This window comes from Periplaneta americana, chromosome 7 (genome assembly GCF_040183065.1).
Source record: "Periplaneta americana isolate PAMFEO1 chromosome 7, P.americana_PAMFEO1_priV1, whole genome shotgun sequence".
NCBI lineage: Eukaryota > Metazoa > Arthropoda > Insecta > Blattodea > Blattidae > Periplaneta > Periplaneta americana.
In genome coordinates this window covers 20,119,234-20,138,635 of record NC_091123.1, presented here as the reverse complement: position 1 = coordinate 20,138,635, position 19,402 = coordinate 20,119,234, and the positions used below count along the sequence as shown (strand labels likewise).

Here is a 19,402-nt window from a genome sequence, read left to right as displayed (position 1 = left end):
GTTAATTTCCATGTTATTCTCTTTTACCCACTTTTTCATTGCCTTTTCCATTCTTGTTGGAGTATCTTGTGTTTTCTTGTCACAGTACTTTGCCTTACATTTTGTATAATGAAAAAGTAAAATATATTTCTCCATTTACATACATTGATCCACGTCGTAACAAAAACTGCAAAGTGTTAAGGCTCATTCACAATGAAAATTAAACATAACGTAAGCGTTAACTTAAAAATGTAAACGTTACGGTAAAATGAAGAAGTCATACCATCATTCACGATGGGAACATAAACATAACAGCAAACATAATTGGTAACCATGGAAACATAACAACGACGCCATTTCCTCATATTCTGTCGTATACTTCAGCGCTCCACGATCGTGTTATGTTTGCAAATCACGTAAGCATAAGCATGAAAGTTTGTCGTTTGCAAACTTTTATGTTAACGTCTTACGGCAATGTTAATGTCAATGTTTATGTGAATCATTGTGAATGATCCCATTTGGTAGCCTGGGCGCAAACTTCTGTGTTTATGTTACGGTTATGTTTAATTTTCATTGTGAATGGGCCTTTACTTACCCGAAGATAATTCTGATGAAAATGAAAGCAAACAGTCGTTTTATTATCGTCATAAGTTGATCCAGAATCATCTTTTTCTTCTGGAAGTCTCTGACTACAGCTTTCGCTGTATCGCTTGCTTGCCTTACGTCCAGCTGAAATATATGACATTATAAAATGCAGTTGCATTCATGTTATTAAACAATGAACTTAATAATTACTACTAGAAAAATTGATCGACATTTTCATAAAGTTCAATCTTCAGATTTGTGTTTTACCTCAAAAAGTTTCCAAGTGGACGATATTTATGAAAATAATTTATTTCTCCAATAGTAACGTCTTTATTTTCTTTTTTCTTTCTTTTTCTTTTTTTTTTGAGATTTTATTTCTCTACCGTTTCGATTTTCATGTGCAATTATATACTCTTAAAGATAAAATAAAAATTGAACGGGTTACATCAACTGCTTGTTTATGCGAACGACGTAAATATGTTAGAATTAAATCCACAAACTATTCGGGAAAATACTGGAATTTTACTTGAAACAAGTAAAGAGATAGGCTTGGAAATAAATCCCGAAAAGATAGAGTATATGATCAGAACATAGCACGAAATGGAAATACAAAAATTGGAAATTTAACATTTGAAGAGTTAGAAAAATTCAAATAATTTGGAGCGATAGTAACAAATACCTATAAATGATACTCGGGAGGAAATTAAACTCAGAATAAATATGGAAAAATGCCTGTTATTATTCGGTTGAGAAGTTTTTGTCATCCAGTATGCTTTCAAAAAAACTGAAAGTTAGGATTTATAAAACAGTTATATTACCGGTTGTTCTGTATGGCTGTGAAACTTGACCTCTCACGTTGAGAGAGGAACAGAGATTAAGGGTGTTTGAGAATAAGGTGCTTAGGAAAATATTTGGGGCTAAGAGGGATGAAGTTACAGGAGCATGGAGAAAGTTACACAACGCAGAACTGCACGCATTGTATTCTTCACCTGACATAATTAGGAGCATTAAATCCAAACGTTTGAGATGGGCAGGGCATGTAGCACGTGTGGGTGAATCCAGAAATGCATATAGTGTGTTAGTTGGGAGGCCGGAGGGAAAAAGACCTTTGGGGAGGCCGAGACGTAGTTGGGAAGATAATATTAAAATGGATTTGAGGGAGTTGGGATATGATGGTAGAGACTGGATTAATCTTGCTAAGGATAAAAACCAATGGCGGGCTTATGTGAGGGCGGCAATGAACCTCCGAGTTCCTTAAAAGCCATAAGTAAGTAAGTAAGTAAGTAAGTAAGTAAGTAAGTAAGTAAGTAAGTAAGTAGGTACGTCACTTACTTCATCAATTTGATGTTACATCCCTTTTCCGGGGGGATCTTCAATTCATTTCAATAGCGTGTTACGCCATGCAGCCAACTAGAACTCCCCCACTCGACGTTCTAGTATCAAAATCCCAGCTGACACGATTCATTTGTCAAACTGTTATTTCATAAGTTTCGTTTGGTATTTCACGTGAACCGTAACAGGTGAAGCAGTTCCAGAAGAAGAACTATTTTCCCACCCTTACACGACAGCCAGACATGATCCTTTGAGTAATGTCTTTGAATCATGCTTCCCGTGAAGCGGAAGAGCCGGCTGGCTGGTTATTCAGGAAGCGGATTCTGCTTACATAGCCAACATTTGCTTTCAGCCGTTGTGTTGATCCATTAAGCACCGTCAGTGTGTAATTTAAGCGCAAAAGGAAGATAAATGGAGTGACGATAAACAAAGGAAGCGAAAATGGTGAGTCATACCGTGCTGCAACTTGGCTTCTTACCATCTTTGGCACCCGGGGCACTTGATACTGGATGCGGGCCGCCTTGAACTCGTCGCTGAGGGAGCCCTGCGAGTGCTTCAGGTACGAATAGCCCTCCCCGAACCCTGGCTCCAGGATCTTGCTGGCTTCGCACGGCTTGTTTCCGCCGATGGCTGTTGATAGACAAAATTGTTAGCACCAACTTTCTGTCAAGATACTCTTCGAGTTGATAACCACCACCACCACCACCACCACCACCACCACCACCACCACCACCACCACCACCATCATCATCATCATCATCATCATCATCATCATCATCATCATCATCGTCGTCGTCGTCGTCCTAACAAGTATTGGGCCTAATGGTTGTAAATTTTAATGGCACAGTAATAAATATACAGTACCGGACAGAAAGTGGCAAAGAGGGTGTCACAAACGACCCAATGGGTATACTTATCTTCCCAAAACATGAATTAACACTTGCCTAACACAAACAGGTCCATAGAAACACACAGAAATGTTATAATTTGTATTACGGATTGATATTTCAAATTTATTCAAGTGTTGCGTTTTTTTTTTGCTCGGCAGTGTATATATATATATATATATATATATATATATATATATATATATATATATAAAAACAAAATGCTTTTATTTTTTCCATTAGTGTAGATCGAATATAGACTTTACACGTCAAAAAGAAAGGAAGAAATAGTAGTAGATAGAAGGAGTGAAGGAAGAAAAGTAAATTAAGACGAAAATAGAAAAAGCGAAGAAAGAAAAGAAGTAAATAAAAATGAAGGAAAGAATGAAGTGATGAAATGAACAAAGTAAGGAAAATAAAGAAAGGAGAAGGGAGAGAGAAATAACTAAGGAAGATGGGAAGGCTAACAAAAGAGAGAATAAAATATTCGAAAGTGTGATAAAGTTCTCTGACAAGTTTTGGAATTTAACTGTAGTGTTGCTACTTATCTGGTTTTTAAATAATTTCTGGTTCAGACCTGGACTTCCCGACGTGCTCACCTTCCACGATGTTGCAGACGAAGGTGAGCTTCATGGGCCAGCACAGCAGCCAGGCCGCGACCCACGACACTTTGCTGTAGCACTTGTCGTACGCTTCAGCGAACATCCTGCGGCAAGTTCCGGCTCCTTTGCTCAGCACGTCTGCACAAGAAACCAACTTCTAGCATAATGAAATCTTTCTATAGACGAAACACTGTTGCTAAATTTTACTTGGAAATTTAAATGAACAAAATTCAGTTATTTAATGACCTATATTAACTCAATACCAATCAAACTCGAAGGAACTGAACTGAACTATATGGATGAATATATATATATATATATATATATATATATATATATAGGACAATTAGTTTCACTCACTAACAGGATGGAAAAAGAAATCAAAAGAAGAGTGACGCAAGCGTGGAAAGCCTTCTGGGCATTAAAATTCATACTACAAAACAAGTCACTAAATAGGAACCTCAGACTCCAAGCACTCACCACCTGTATCTTTCCAGTCCTTTTGGACGGCTGCCAAACGTGGGCCCTCACAGCTAGACAGAAAAACACCCTAGCATTATGCGAAAGGGGAATGAGAGGAAAATACTCGGCATATCTTTGAAGGACAGGATTAACAACAAGAGGTTGCAAGAAATCACATCCTCCAAGAACATAGTTCATGAAGCGGCAAGGATAAAATGGAGATGGGGAGGACATGTGGTAAGGCTGCAGGGGAATAGATGGGTGCAAATAACAACTACTTGGGACCCCTACCAAGGAAAGAGAAGACAGGGAAGGCCGAGAGTCAGATGGGCTGACTCCTTCAGGCAGCAGATCGGAACACACTGGAGCAGAGTAGCACAATGTAGGAGAGGATGGAAGGAGCTAGGACGACAGCTAGTTGAGTAGAGACAAGGACAAAGTGATACATATCCTAATATGTTAATTTAGTGCGAATTAAACGTAGACCAATGAGTAGGAACTGAAATCACCTGAATGACAAAGCCTAAATATTCTAATGTGATAACTAACGTGCAGAACAGATTAACAGCAATGAGTACAATCCTAAATGACAAAAGTGTTTAATATCTTAGTTATAATTAAATGACAAAGTGTTAATATTTAGTCATAATTGTCGATGAGTAGTACACAACTCCGCCCACGTGGACTAGCTCGACACGTGAGCAAAACGGAGCCAGAGCTTTCCCTCTTGCAGGAGGCCTTAGCCCTTCTAAGGGGCACTAATAGGCTATTTCATTTCATTTCATCATCATATTAACTACGATGCTACCTAGCGTTGGTGATTTGGTGGCAGTGAGATGATATTAGGGGGAATGAGTCCAATGATTCGTTGTAAACTACCTGACATTCGCTTTACAGTTGGGAAAACTCGGAGAAAACTCAATCAACTACACTGATTCGCCGATTTAGTAGAATGCGTTCGAGTCTAAAGAAAGCACCAAAACAATACAGGGTGGTCTGTTGTTGTGACTAGAATCCAATACCCCGCATACCGGTAAGGCATCATGTCACAAACACTTTCACGTCTGAGTATTTCTCACCAAGTAAATATAATATTATCCAACGCCTTGAAAACAGCGTAAATATTAACGGTCTTACTAATAAAAACTCTATATACAGACGTTTAACTGTCTTATACTTATACAATGAGTAGCTCGTTTATAAGTCGTGTGTAAATTCCTTACTAATAACCACTACATACGTCGTGTATAACAGTACAACTGTTACACAGCTACGTCATAGTTTCGTCATTACTTCGCTACGAAAGGTAATAGAATGTCTGAGGTTCTCTACTGCATCCGGTAGAGCGCTCTAGTGTGGCGTGATAAATATCGATAGTACAACTGGCTCTAATCGACTACCGCACTACATTTTCGTCAAAGAGTACAAGCTACAGCAATATTATTCTAATAATTCTATGATCTTTGGTTTGTTCTTCTGTGGTTACAAGGTAACCATCATCATAAAATGACAGTCGATACAAACAGCTGTTAGAGGGGCGACCATTTTTTCGCTATATACATCGCTTAAACAAGGGGTTTCGTGTATATAACTACTGCAAAGCAATTCCCATTGTATAGTTACAGCCTGTTTATACGTCCATAGCTTATTCACGGTTTATTAGTAACGTTTTCTGTCTCAACTCTGCATAAGTCTCGTATAAAAACTATACACTGTTTATTAGTAAGACTGTAAGAAATAAATTAATTTGTATTAACGTTGTATCAGATTCATTGTTTTTAATTAATTAACAACTCTTAAATACGCATTCCCGTTTAGTCGATTTTTTATTGTCCATAATATTCCTGGATTTTCATGCTGTACCTAAACATAATGCTTGCCGATTGCAGGGGACTTGCTCCGCGTGTTATATCTGAGTAGGTAGAGATTGGCTTTTTACTAAATCGACGGAGCAGTGTAATCCGTTAAACTGCGAACAAAGTGTACTTCCGAGCGCTGTCTAGTATTAGGAGACTTCCTTGCTGCTTCTTCAGATATTCCGTTGGCCGTAAGTTCCCTATTTTATCGACGTACAAGGTGTTTATAAAATGCCGTTTCAGAACAGCACGTCATAGAAGAAATAATATATATATATATATATATATATATATATATATATATATATATATATAAAACATTCCACAAAACTCACTTTCACACTTCTCTGCCATTTTCCGCATGTATCTCTTCTCGTAACGACTTTGTTCGGGCTCCTTGTCCACTTCCAAGAACTTCTCCTTGAGTTCCTTCCCCCGACTGGAGTCTCCCTGGCAACATAATTATTGTCTTTTAAATTAGGTTTACATGTGAGGATTAATGGTATTGGAAATAAAATACGCATCCCACAATACATGCCAAACTATAGAACGTTAATACTAGCTTCACGTTACTCATATACAGTACATATGAATAGCTTAATATCATAGGCGGACATCTGACCTCGGATCGAAATTTAGATAGCTGTGGATTTTTATACAATTTTTCATGCTCTTTCCAGTTATAGTGAAATCACATGCGAACTCTAACACTGCATTTATAAAATAAATTGTGTTAAATATTACAAAGAACACTGTGAAACAAAAAAATTGCCTCTAGATCAAAACTACAGAGACGACAGATGTCCGTCTTTGATATTAAACTACTCATATAGATAAATAGATTTTTGGACTTACTCCCTTTTGGCTTCTGAGGTAAGAGTTGATTTCTGCATCTCAAAAACAGTTCCTCACTATTCCTTTTAATATGTCGTGTTTTAATACTTTATTATTATTATTATTATTATTATTATTATTATTATTATTATTATTATTATTATTATTATTATTATTATTGGAGGATTTACTGTTATTGACCTATGGACTGTAGGATTGCTGGAACGACAAAACTCGTGGGCAAACTTTCGATCTCCCGACTTCCCAGTTCAATACCCTGTACTCTGTAGGATTGCTGGGACAACAAAACTCGTGGGTAACTTTTCGATCTCCCGACTTCCCGATCCAGTACCCTGTGGACTGTAGGATTGCTGGGACGACAAAACTCGTGAAAACAGTAAACAGTTACGAAAAATGGTGCAAAAATAAAAAACTTAAAAATAGACACTAACGTCGAAATAGGCATTTTTAGGCACTGCGGCCGGGTAGCTCAGTTGGTAGAGCAGCTGGCTACGGACTGGAAGGTCCGGGGTTCGATCCCAGGTGGTGACAGGATTTTTTCTCATTGCCAAACTTTCGGAACGGCCCCGAGGTTCACTCAGCCTCCTATAAAATTGAGTACCGGGTCTTTCCCGGGGGTAAAAGGCGGTCAGAGCGTGGTGCCGACCACACCACCTCATTCTAGTGCCGAGGTCATGGAAAGCATGGGGCTCTACCTCTATGCTCCCCAAGTGCCTTCATGGCATGTTACGGGGATACCTTTAACTTTACCTTTTTTTTTACTGTTATTGAGCTGAATGATAGCTGTGAGCAGTATGGGTTGAACATAAATGCAAATAAGACGAAGAACATGATTATCGGCAGAAAATAAAAGAATATAATTCTAAATAAGGCAGTAGAGCAAGTGGACAGGTACAAATACATGGGGTGTACTATAAGCAGTAACATGAGCTGCTGCCTGGAAGTCAAAAGGAGGATAGGAATGACCAAGGAAGCTTTTAACAGAAAAAAGAGTATCTTCTGTGGACTTCAAGAAAAATAACTAAACAAATAAGCATTGAAGTACTTTGTGTGGAGTGTGGCAATGGGGAAGAAACATGGATATTACGACGAAACGACTAGAAGCATTTGAAATATGGATGTGGAGAAGAATGGAGCGCGTGAAATGGACAGACAGAATAAGAAACGAAGCTGTGTTGGAAAGAGAGGATGAAGAAAAAATAGTGCTGAAAATGATCAGGAAGAGAAAAAGGAATTGGCTAGGTCACTGACTGAGAAGAAACTGCCTAATGAAGGATGCAATGAAAAGAATTGTGAAGGGAAGAAAAGTTTGGGGCAGAAGAAGATATCAGATGACAGACGATAAATGATTCGTATGCGGAAACTGAAAAGAAGGCGGAAAACAGGGAAGATTGAAGAATGCTGGGTTTGCAGTGAAAGATCTGCCATTGGGCAGAAAACTGTAAATAAATAAATTACTGTTATTCATAGCTTGTTTCATTCTGTTCGACACATTTAAATCTTGCAGCAAATTGTATTTATTTTTCCTGAATCATATATAAGCTACATGCATCAAACTTGTTGTTTAAGTTAACAAGTAACAAAGAGGTATCTACAGAAGCTGCATTAACACCAACGCAATCCCACTATATTTTTCACTGCTTTTGATACATGACGTCCCTCAGTGTAAAATTCTCTGAGGTAAAATAGTCCCTCAATCGGATCTCCGGGTAGGGGCTGCACTGTGAGATGCCAAGAATCGTACTAAAGTACTTATTTGGAACACCAAATGTCACACTGTCCAGTCAATCAGAGCCAAGTTTAATATAGAAAAGAACCATATAATGAGACAAAGAGGCAAATATAATACCAAAAGGAACAAGGATTTTCTCACATTCTCTGTCAGTTCTTCCGAGTTTTTCTCCAACTGTGATGCGAATATCAGGTAATCCCTTAGCTAATCCTCGGTCTCATCTCGCTATCACTATTTCCACCTATGCTAAATTAACCTTGTAGCTGATACAGCGGCGTTAAGTTATAAGGTAGGTGTCCCTGATATGGCCATGCTAAGGTTTGAGAATTTTTCTAGCCGCCATTTTGAAAAAAAAATGTAAACCACTTTTTTCTTACTCTTTCTCAGTCTAATGGACTTTCTTAAAACAATTTCCTTTCCCCATAAAAATAGCTTTAATTGTCCAAAAAGTCCCAAATTCCAAAAGTCTACCTAGTGGCCATATCAGGAACATGTGCGTATGATATGGCCACCCTTGTTCCATGTTCTACAAATCGTGATTGTTTTCAGTTTGATAGCGCAGTTGTGCTAAAATTAAATAATTTTGGTATAAAATGAATAAAGATGATACTTAATAATCTTTTTTATAATTCAAAAGTGTAGTCAAAACTGGTTTTTCCATAAAAAATTAAGTTGTTTTTCTTAAAATACAGAATTTTCGCGTAATCCCAGCTATAAGGCATGTAAATTTATCAGGTGAAAAAATGAAAGTGAAATGAACTTGATATGGCCATGGTGCATTTGATATGGCCATATCAGGAGCAGGTAAGCTTTCACGAAAATCGTTTGATTGTGATCAACTCGTAAAAGATACGCCATCAACGACAACACCAATCAACAGAACATTAGAAACTGAATGGAGTACGATGGTTTTCATGAAACAAGCATTTTAAAAATTTGCATAAAACAAGAGACTTACCAGAGAAAAATAGAAGAGGTCACATGAAAACCGCAAAACAGGCAACTGACGCCATATTGCTCAACCTGACTGGATGGAAAAGGATCAAGTGACATACCAGGATGCCCTTTCACTGGATACTGCTGCAATTTAGCGGTTTTTTGGTTAACTAACTTACAATAAGGGGGTGCCATATCAGGAACATGGCCATAACAGGAGCACCCACCTTATAACTGACAAAAAATAATCCCCACACTTAGTGGGACCCACAGCTGTGTGTTAGATTTCTTGTAAATGATTTTCTACCGCCTTTAGAAGATGGCAGCATGTGACTGGTACTAAGTAATCTTTGTAAATAAAATAATTGTTAAATAATATACGATAAATAATCGATCGTTAACACATTATAACATGAAACAAGGAGGAGGGCCAAATTTTACGGTTCAGAGAAGCTATGGCGCACTGTTGGGACCGTCTCTGCATTTATTGCGATATCCCGAACTGGAGTTAATTAAAAGACAGATAAAGGAGGCCAAGGCCAGACTTGGGACGTGTTCATCAAGACGTCAAGTGAAGCTGCTGTGGGAGGAAGAAGCAGAAGGTCGGGATGTGTTGACGTGTTTTCCAATAAAAAAGAAAGCCTGGATTTAAAAAGCTCGCAGAAGCCGAGGAAAGACCGCAGGATATGAAATAAGGCCGGGTATTATATCGATATCCCGAGTTTGAATCGTGCGGTATTGGAAAAGTGCGGTTTAGATCTGCGACATATGATTATAGGTCAGGTGAAACCTATCAACAGCACACACACGTCTGAAGGAAATGTGGCAGCCTTTGTATCGACCCAATAAAATCGTGTCATGAAGGTGATACACTTTGTCATTATACTACTGGACTATATTTTACTTTTACTGACATTTCTGATATTAACCTGGCTATACCTTTGAATCAACGGTTGCTATCCCCTTCCACGACTGGAGTTCGATGGCGTAATATACAAACATCACTTTACTACGTATAGGAGGGAAGAAAAGTAATTCATCCATTTACGTAAACTATGAAATATCACGCTTTTGAGTTTGATAATTTTCATTAGGTTTTTGTTTAATTAGAATACAGTACAGTATTAACAATGAGTGTTTTTACTCACGAACTGAGCTGTCCATACGGACGTATTCATTATGCAGTGTATATTATAGTGTCTATACCACATTAGCGTACACTATAGAGAATGAAGTTAAATTGAAAAATAATCATAATATGGATATTTAAACACATTTTTCAAAATGGTGGCGGTTCATTTCGATACAGGCTTCAGTTCTAATGTATGTAATTCCAATTACCAGTTTCGTCCTTCGTACTAGTAACTCATGTTGAAATAATTCTGTACCTACTCTGTAAAAGAGTACCTTACGTACTGTAAATTCAATCTTCACTTCTGCTCGATCCGAAAAGATAAAATTACTCAGACATGCTATCTACTGTCCGTCCAAGTGGTTATGTCGCAGCGTCGTAGAAAGGGAGGAAATCACGTGACAGTTAATTACTTAACGAGGCCCTTTTATTTAAGTTATTTTAAACAGTTGTATGGGTATAATATTATGTAGATGTCCAATTCCTAACAGAAATTAATGTTCTCAGAAAAGAGCTAAGACAGCCCAGCCACTAGCCTTTACAGAGAGACGAATAGAAGCAGGTGGGGAAAACCGGAATGCGACGTAGGCAAATGGGCGACAGTACCTGTGCGAAAATGGTGCAATAATGAAAGCTCTTTCGTCATTGGAAAACGCGAACATATTTTTGGAACGTACTGTGACAGTAAGGCTACTATGACTCCTATGCGGTCTTGGATCTGTGTGGAAGGCGGTTGACCTTCATTAGTAGAAGGGGTGGGAGTGAAGTACATTCAAAAACTCAGGTACAATAAAAATTGAAGTAAAAATAAAATGATGTCCCTGTACTACTGGGCCATTCGCAAAATTTCACTGTTCATTATATAGTCTACCATTGATATTTTTTAAATCATCGCTTAAAAGACATAATAACTGAAATAATTTTCTTTCTTTCTCTCTTAAAAAGACTGGCCCGTATGCACAGTCGCGTTTCAGACCTTTCTTGAGTTTGTATTGACATTTACACTTTTACTACCGGTACGTCATACTACCTTTGACCAATAAAACAGTACGAAAGGACGTCCTCCAACCAATCATGACTACTTATCGCAGAATTTTATCGCTTCTCTAGCATTTGTTTAATTTTATCGCTTCCCTAGCATTTGTTTGTTTTTATCACTACCCTAGCATTTGTTTCTTTGTTTGCCAACATTTCAAACTGCAAATTCTTTACGGTACTATAAAACATGCTTTGCGATCGTCATTTGTTTCCCGCATAGATAGTCGACTGAAAATGGCGGCTTCGTTCAAACATTTTGGTGAAGGTAACATTAGTGAAATAGAATTTTAGTAAGTCAATTAATATCTATTTTATTATACATCTTGATTACACAACTTTTAACACTGTATCACTTCGGAATATGTATTATGTGACTTTCTTGTATTAAATTCTATCGTACCTGTTTCGACCTATTATGGGTCATCCTCAGAACTGGTCGTTGTTGGTCTTGGCGCCTCTTGTTTTGTTTCCTGTGAGTGTGTGTTTGTGAGGTGTAATGTGGAGTCAAAGAGTGTGTGTGTTCTGAAATTGAGTTGTGTGTTGAGAATTTCATTGGGGTGTGTTTTTTGTGTCTGTATATTTCATATTGTTCTAGTGTGTTTAGTTTCTGGCTTTTTGGTTGGATGTGTAGAATTTCCATGTCTGTGTTGATGTCTCTGTAGGCGTGGTTAGATTTGTGATGTTTTCTGCATATGTGGAGGTGTTTTGTAATTTTGTTATGGCTGTGATGTGTTCTTTGTAACGTGTTTGAAATGATCTGCCTGTCTGTCCTACATAGAAGTTGTTGCAGGTGTTACATTTGAGTTTGTATACGCCTGTGTGGTTGTATTTGTTTGTTTGTATGTTGATATATTTTTGTAGAGTATTATTTGTTCTGTATGCGATGTTGTAATTTAATTTCTTGAATGAGGTTGCAATCTTGTGTGTGTTTTTGTTTTCTTATGTTAGTGTGATGCATTTTTTGTGTTCTTGTGCTTGTGTTGTATTCTTATGTTTTTTTGTGATTATGTTTTGTCTTACGTATTATGTTGTCTATTATGTTAGGGTTGTATCCGTTTTCTTGTGCTATGTATTTGATTGTGTTTAGCTCTTCGTTGTAATCCTGTTGTATTGTATTAGAGTACTTTATTTCTTCTAATCTTTCATTTTCTTCTGTTTTTATCACCTCCCTACCATTTGTTTCTCTGTTTGCCAACATTTCTAACTGCAAATTCTTTGCGGGACTATAAAACATGCTTTGCATAGTCAGTCGACTGAAAATGGCGGCTCCGTTCAAACGTTTTGGTGAAGCTAACATTAGTGAAATAGAATTTCAGTGAGTCAATTAATATTTCATTGTATTAGAGTACTTTATTTTTATCTTTATATACTTTCTTCTAATCGTGTAATAGTCAATTAAATCCCACTCGAGTTTTGATTTTCTCTAGATAAATCAAAACCTCTAGTGAGATTACCGTTGATAAGCTCCACAGAAAACTCAGTCAGGTACTTTCTCATCGTTCAGGAGAGCCAAGCTATATCTGCAAGACTGCGTGGAATTTTGTGTAGTTTTAATGATCGATAGTTATATTCATAATAATCTTTTTTATTGGTTTATTTTACGACCATATCCCACCTCCCTCATATCCATTTTAATATTATCCTCACATCCAGTCTCGGCCTCTCCAAAGGTTTTTTTCTCTCCAGTCTCCCAACTGACACTCTATATGCATTTCTGGATTCACCCATACGTGCTACATGCCCTGCTCATATCAAACTTCTGCTTTTAAAGTTCCTAATTATCATAGGTGAAGAATGCAATGCGTTTACTATATTTCAGCACGAAATAAGGGGGAGACAAGAAATAGAATGGGTGTACAAGGAGGTGAAGAGGAAGACAAGAAAAACAAGGTCCATACAAGGGGGACAAGGAGAGCAAGGATAGAGGGTTGCATTTTCATATGATGATTAATGCCCAACTTACGTCACCATATCGTCCACACCTGTGGAGTAACGGTCAGCGCGTCTGGCTGCGAAACAAGGTGGCCCGGGTTCGAATCCCGGTCGGGGCAAGTTACCTGGTTGAGGTTTTCTCCGGGGTTTTGCCTCAACCCAATACGAGCAAATGCTGGGTAACTTTCGGTACCGGACTCTGGACTCATTTCACCGGCATTATCATCTTCATATCATTCAGACGCTAAATAACCTAGATGTTGATACAGCGTCGTAAAATAACCCAATAATAAAAAAAAAATAGTCCCCATATTTAGTGAGAAGAATTTTTTTTTAGTTTTCTATTATTTAACGATAGCGAGATAGTATTTGGCGAGATGTGGCCGAGGATTCGCCATAGATTACCTGGCATTCACCTTACGGTTGGGGAAAGCCTCGGAAAAAACCCAACCAGGTATCAGCACAAGCAGAGATTGAACCCGCGCCCGAGAGCAACTTCAGACCGGCAGACAAGCGCCTTAACCGACTGAGCCACGCCGGTGGTTGTTAGAAGAAACAAATAGTTCTAAGTCAAAATGTGCTTCTTGTGATAAACGACTGGGTAACATGCTCTGAAAATAATTATGCTGTGGTTTCTAATAATGCAACATTTTTTCAATCACGGTAGTAATATAACTTATACTTTATATTCCTGTCGGATGCCTCACTTCCGACTCTATCTCTGCGTGTCAAATCCTAGAAGCGGGCAGATAAATCTCATTTCCGCTTTTCAGTTTTTTTTTCTATCTGACTCTCTCAGTAGCCAAGATTCACTTTCGTATATTAAAGCTGGTTGCGAATCAATATTATGAAATGTAAGTTTAATTTCCTTTCTAAAAATAGCTTATTTAACGCCAACGTATCAGTTGATATATTATTTAGCGTCGCTTCGGTGGAAATGGTAATAGCGAGATTTGGAGAGATGAGTCCGAGGATTCGCCAAAGAAATAAGTGATATTCGTCTTACAGTTGTAGAAAACCTCCGAAAACATAACCAGTTAATCACCCCAAGCGGGGTTCGAACCCACACCCGAACGTAGTTTCGGATTACGAGTCCAACTCGCCGAAAAATGAAGAGAATTCAGTCTTCCATTGCACAAAATATTCATTGATTATGAAAAGGCGTTTGACAATCTAAAACTTTTGAAAATATTAAGAGAAGAACACAGAAGGTTAATAAAAATTTGTCTGACCAAAAATATGGATTACCCAACAAATTTAATTTATACAGATTTTTAATGTTTTGCCTATTGAAGAAATTTATACATATAGTTTACTAATTTACTACCACAGAAATCAAATAAAACATAAATTTAATCGACATGAATATCGTACTCGAAGACAAAAGTCTACTTTCTCATTAACTGAGCCTGAATGTCATACAAGTGCAGCTCTTAAACATAGTGCTAGTTTCGGTCCAAGACTTTATATTAAAATTACAAACCATTTTCCAAATTTGAAATATTTTAAAATTGAAGCTTTTAAAAAAGAAATTTGTAAAATTATCCATGATATGTAATATTAACAAATGTATTTTTTACCTTTTATTTCTGTCGACTATATTCATGTTTTTATTGAATATCACTGGCTTCTGTATGATTGTGAATTAATATTAAATGTGTTTTTCTGTCTTTTTCTCTTTTTTCTTTGTTCTTGCTCTTGTGTTGCATTTATTGGTTTAAATTAAGTTAGTTACTGTATTTAGTAAACTGGCCTTGTAAATTTTCTGTTATATTACTGACTAAGACCACACCGTACACGAGCCTGATTCTTACGGTAGTGGCTAGAAACATTTTTGTTTTATAATAGTAATATGCGTTACAAGAGCGGTATGTTTAAGTTTTCATGTTCGAGGACAAGTTTGAAAAAGCGAAACGTAGTTGAGCTTTTTTAATTTCCGAGAATTGAAAGAAAACATACCGCTCGTGTATCGTACATTATTTTGTGCGAAGATCGTTTATTACATACCTGAAAGAGGAATTTCTAATTAGTTGCAATGAAATCTCCATCTTGGTTTCTGTTCAATGACGGCAAATTTGCAAAACAAAAATATCTATCTTCAACATTGTTGCTTTAAAATGTTTTGTGTGTTTACTATACTCCAGCAGGCCGTGATATACGTCTGTCTTTCCCCCCCCCCCCAGTCTATGGAATCTTGTTGATTTTTTCACGGCTTCCTTAATGTTACTTGCATCACGAATGCAGTAACTTTAGTGGAGTTGTAGAGTTTACTTAATTTTTGCAAATATTTAAAAACAATAATTAACAGTGCAATTTAGGTGAAATTGCAGTGGTAAGTTTCCAATTTATAATTATTACTATATTGAACGTCTCTAAAAATAATATGTTAAAAGCCTAAAGCAGTAAAATGAATATGTCACTTAAGCTGTAAGAAGAGGGAAATTATTATGTGTGTTAGGTTGGGAATACTGAATGTGGAAATCTCGCACAAATGTAATTTGTACTCATTAGCTAGCTAGTTAAATAAATAAATAAATAAATAAATAAATAAATAAATAAATAAATAAATAAATAAATAAATAAGTAAATAAAATAAATAAATAAATAAATAAAAGAACAAATAATTATTAGATTCACATTATTTAATAAAATTAATACAAATATAGGAACCTATAAGGACAAATGAAGGAGTCCGAAGGATGTGATTTATCCAGGAATGGAATCACATGGTAAGTAATGGCATATAATTGACACGGAACAAATCAATCCAAATAATAATAGTAATAATATACGTCAATGATGAAGCAATTCGCGGCGCGCCAGCCCATGTAGGGCCAAGGCCAGTAAGCCGACAATTCGGCTTACGTCTACGTGCGTCAGCAAAGTGAAAGATCGTCCAACTAGTAGGAGGTATCGTGTAGTCAGCACGATGATCCTCCCTGTTGTTATAGCTGACTTTCGAAACCGGATTTCAGTAGCCTATCTATTATAGCTCTTCATGAGAAAATTCCTCCCCCATGAGGACTCGCTTACGGATGAATATAAATTGTTTTGTTGACATCAGGATTAAAATACAGTTAACAGACATTACAACCACTACTACTGCTACTGCTGATAGTATTGCTACTACTGACTAGCAACATGAAGTTACTCCGTGGTCAGAAATTCTGTGAATATCTTCTGAAGTTCAAGTTTGCTTCCTACAGCCTCCGTCTTGCTTCACTGAAGTTCATGTCCAATAATTTTTTGCAGGAGATTTGTACTCCCACAGATGTTGTGCTCTGATCACGAAGAAGTTATATATAAAAAAAAAAAACCGACTAATACACTTAGAGGTAGTAGCTATGCCAATAAGGGGACTTCGATGGGCTAACGTCGCCCACAGATTCCCACACCACTGCATCTGATTGGACACCTGGAATCGTCCTTCAAGATAAGGAAGCCAATCATTTGATAGTTTGGCAATGACATGTCTGGCCAGGCTAGACTGATAAGATGGCGTAGGCGTGAAGTATGGTTTACAGTGATTCTTCCCAACGTGGGAAGTACAATAACTGAGAAAAAACCGAGAGGAATTCTACACAGTATGACGACACTGCTAGTCATACTATAATAGTACATTATGCAACGAGCCTATAATGGTAGAAATTAAGACGCAAGTATGTTTGTTTATGAAACGAGCGCAAGCGAGTTTCATAATTTTCATACGAGCGTCTTAATTACCATTATAGGCAAGTTTCATACGACTTTTTATGCTCGACCATATTTCTAACTTGAAATTATTCAAAAGTAGGTCATGTTATGGTTATGTAAGTGAGTAGCGAACTGACCTGAATTGTGAGATGTGCGCAGACGCGAAAGTATTGATTTTTTCCGAGGCCGAATGTCATTGACCTTGATATAACGTAGAGAATAAGATGAACATTAGACTTGATATACCCTGGAAATTGATTTAGAATTGAAAAACGAGATGACAAATTGAATTTATTTGAGTACTAGCCGTACCCGTGCGCTCCGCTGCACCCGTTAGAAGTAAATATAAAGTAATTACATAATTAAAATAGGACATTTGATCCAGGGCACATTCGTGTTTGATAAAGGATAAATATTTAATTTGTTACTTAATTTAAATTGCATCCAAATAATTAAAATGCGATCATTTTGGTCCAGAGACATTCATTTGGTGCAATGACAATTCCTTTAACATGTTTCTTAATTTTTATTACATGCAACCATAGTTTAATGAAGATTGACATCATTTAGATTTAATGTGTATATTTTATTTTACTTGTTATAGGTTTCCATTGAATTATGGTAATAACTTATTTTTAACCCTTGTTTTCTACGTATTCCGTAAATGGCGCTTGGCCCACTATGGTTCTGAACCCTTCAAATAACTTAAATTATATTATATAATATTACACATTATATTATATTATATTATATTATATTATATTATATTATATCAAAAGTTACTGTAATAACATTATAGCATTATGTCCATACAGAGAAGCTACACTTTCCAATGGTGAAATAATAATTAATTATACAAATCGATTTAGCTTCCGATATTACTTCATACAAACATAGAAAGATTCTCTGTAGGCTATCTTTCATAGCTTTCGATTGTTGCTGTCCAAGGCCCCTTATAGACGAAGTCATTTGTTTTTTAATTCATTACATGGCCTTAGATGGCAGTTATTTTAATTTTAAAACTCATTTATCTCATTAAATATCAGTCCTATCAAAATTTTTCAAGGAATAAAACTTATCGCTAATTATTTTTAAAGAATCGTTTGTTATGTAACATTTTTCACAAAAATCAATAATAAGCGAGATATTTCGATTTATTTAATTCAGGCCCCCTTATAACCCCCCTTTTAAATAATGTATTTTGAATGCCATATAGCCTAAAATCTAAGTTACAACGAACTTAATTTCTACTCCAATTTTCATCGAAATCCGTTCAGCCATTATCGCGTGAAAAGGTAACAAACATACAGACAGACAGACAGACAGACAGAGAGACATACAAACAAAAATTTCAAAAAAGCGATTTTCGGTTTCAGGGTGGTTAATTATATATGTTAGGACCAATTATTTTTGGAAAATCGAAAATTACCAGAAAAATTTCGGCTACAGATTTATTATTAGTATAGATTATTTACAATTAACGCTAATTATTATAGTAACAAAACATAACCTTCTGCGACAGTATTGGATTTCCAGCCTCCGTGACTTTTCGCTAATTGTCTTTCGATTGCATATCCGAGAATAATCGATACTTGCGGTTTTATAATGGTACAAAGGTGATTTGTCATTAGCTGAACACCTGAACTTTAATGAATAGGTGTACTTTAATGAGGTGCATTGAAGGGCTACTACCAGGTGTATAATTACTACATTTCGGCATGGTCGAGCATAAAAACATTTCCACCCATAATGACAATTAAATACATTTTTTGTTCATATTAGGGGGCCTATACGAAATTGTAATAACTTACAATGAACAAGCGAGTTTAGATGGAAGAATTAGCTACCGGTACGTGGCTAACGAGAAAGGCTACGACGCGACATTTATCTTCGCCGTTTATTCATAGAAGTAATAACGGTGAATATTACTTATATCCCAGCCACTATAGGAACTTGATAAAATACCTTGAAAATGCCTCAGATTTATTAGTGTGATCACTGGGAGAGCTGTAAGCCCACCCAACCCGCCCTAAATACGTCCTTATATACGAAAATCGTCGTGCGTGAACGAATGATACGGTCATATTTCTTTAATGTAACAGTGGGTCGTCCACATCTGTGGAGTACCGGTCAGCGCGTCTGGCCGCGAAACCAGGTGACCCGGGTTCGAATCCCGGTCGGGGCAAGTTACCTGGTTGAGGTTTTTTCCGGGGTTTTCCCTCAACCCAATACGAGCAAATGCTGAGTAACTTTCGGTGTTGGACCCCGGACTCATTTCGCCGGCATTATCACCTTCATATCATTCAGACGCTAAATAACCTGAGATGTTGATACAGCGTCGTAAAATAACCCAATAAAAACAGTGGGTTTCAGTGTCACCA

The 19,402-nt window shown here is 36.9% G+C and overlaps 1 protein-coding gene across 1 annotated transcript in view; it reads right to left on the bottom strand.

Annotated features, from left to right (window-relative positions):
- The window catches only part of snky (ubiquitin protein ligase sneaky), a 76,662-nt gene that overhangs the window by 14,451 nt on the left and 42,809 nt on the right, over window positions 1-19,402 (bottom strand). Inside the window, exons 7-10 of the mRNA XM_069829984.1 lie at window positions 6,039-6,153; window positions 3,383-3,523; window positions 2,375-2,526; window positions 575-708 (exon numbers count right to left, since the gene is read on the bottom strand). Of these exons, the coding sequence (XP_069686085.1) occupies window positions 575-708; window positions 2,375-2,526; window positions 3,383-3,523; window positions 6,039-6,153 (542 nt within the window). The remainder of the gene's footprint in view (window positions 1-574; window positions 709-2,374; window positions 2,527-3,382; window positions 3,524-6,038; window positions 6,154-19,402) is intronic.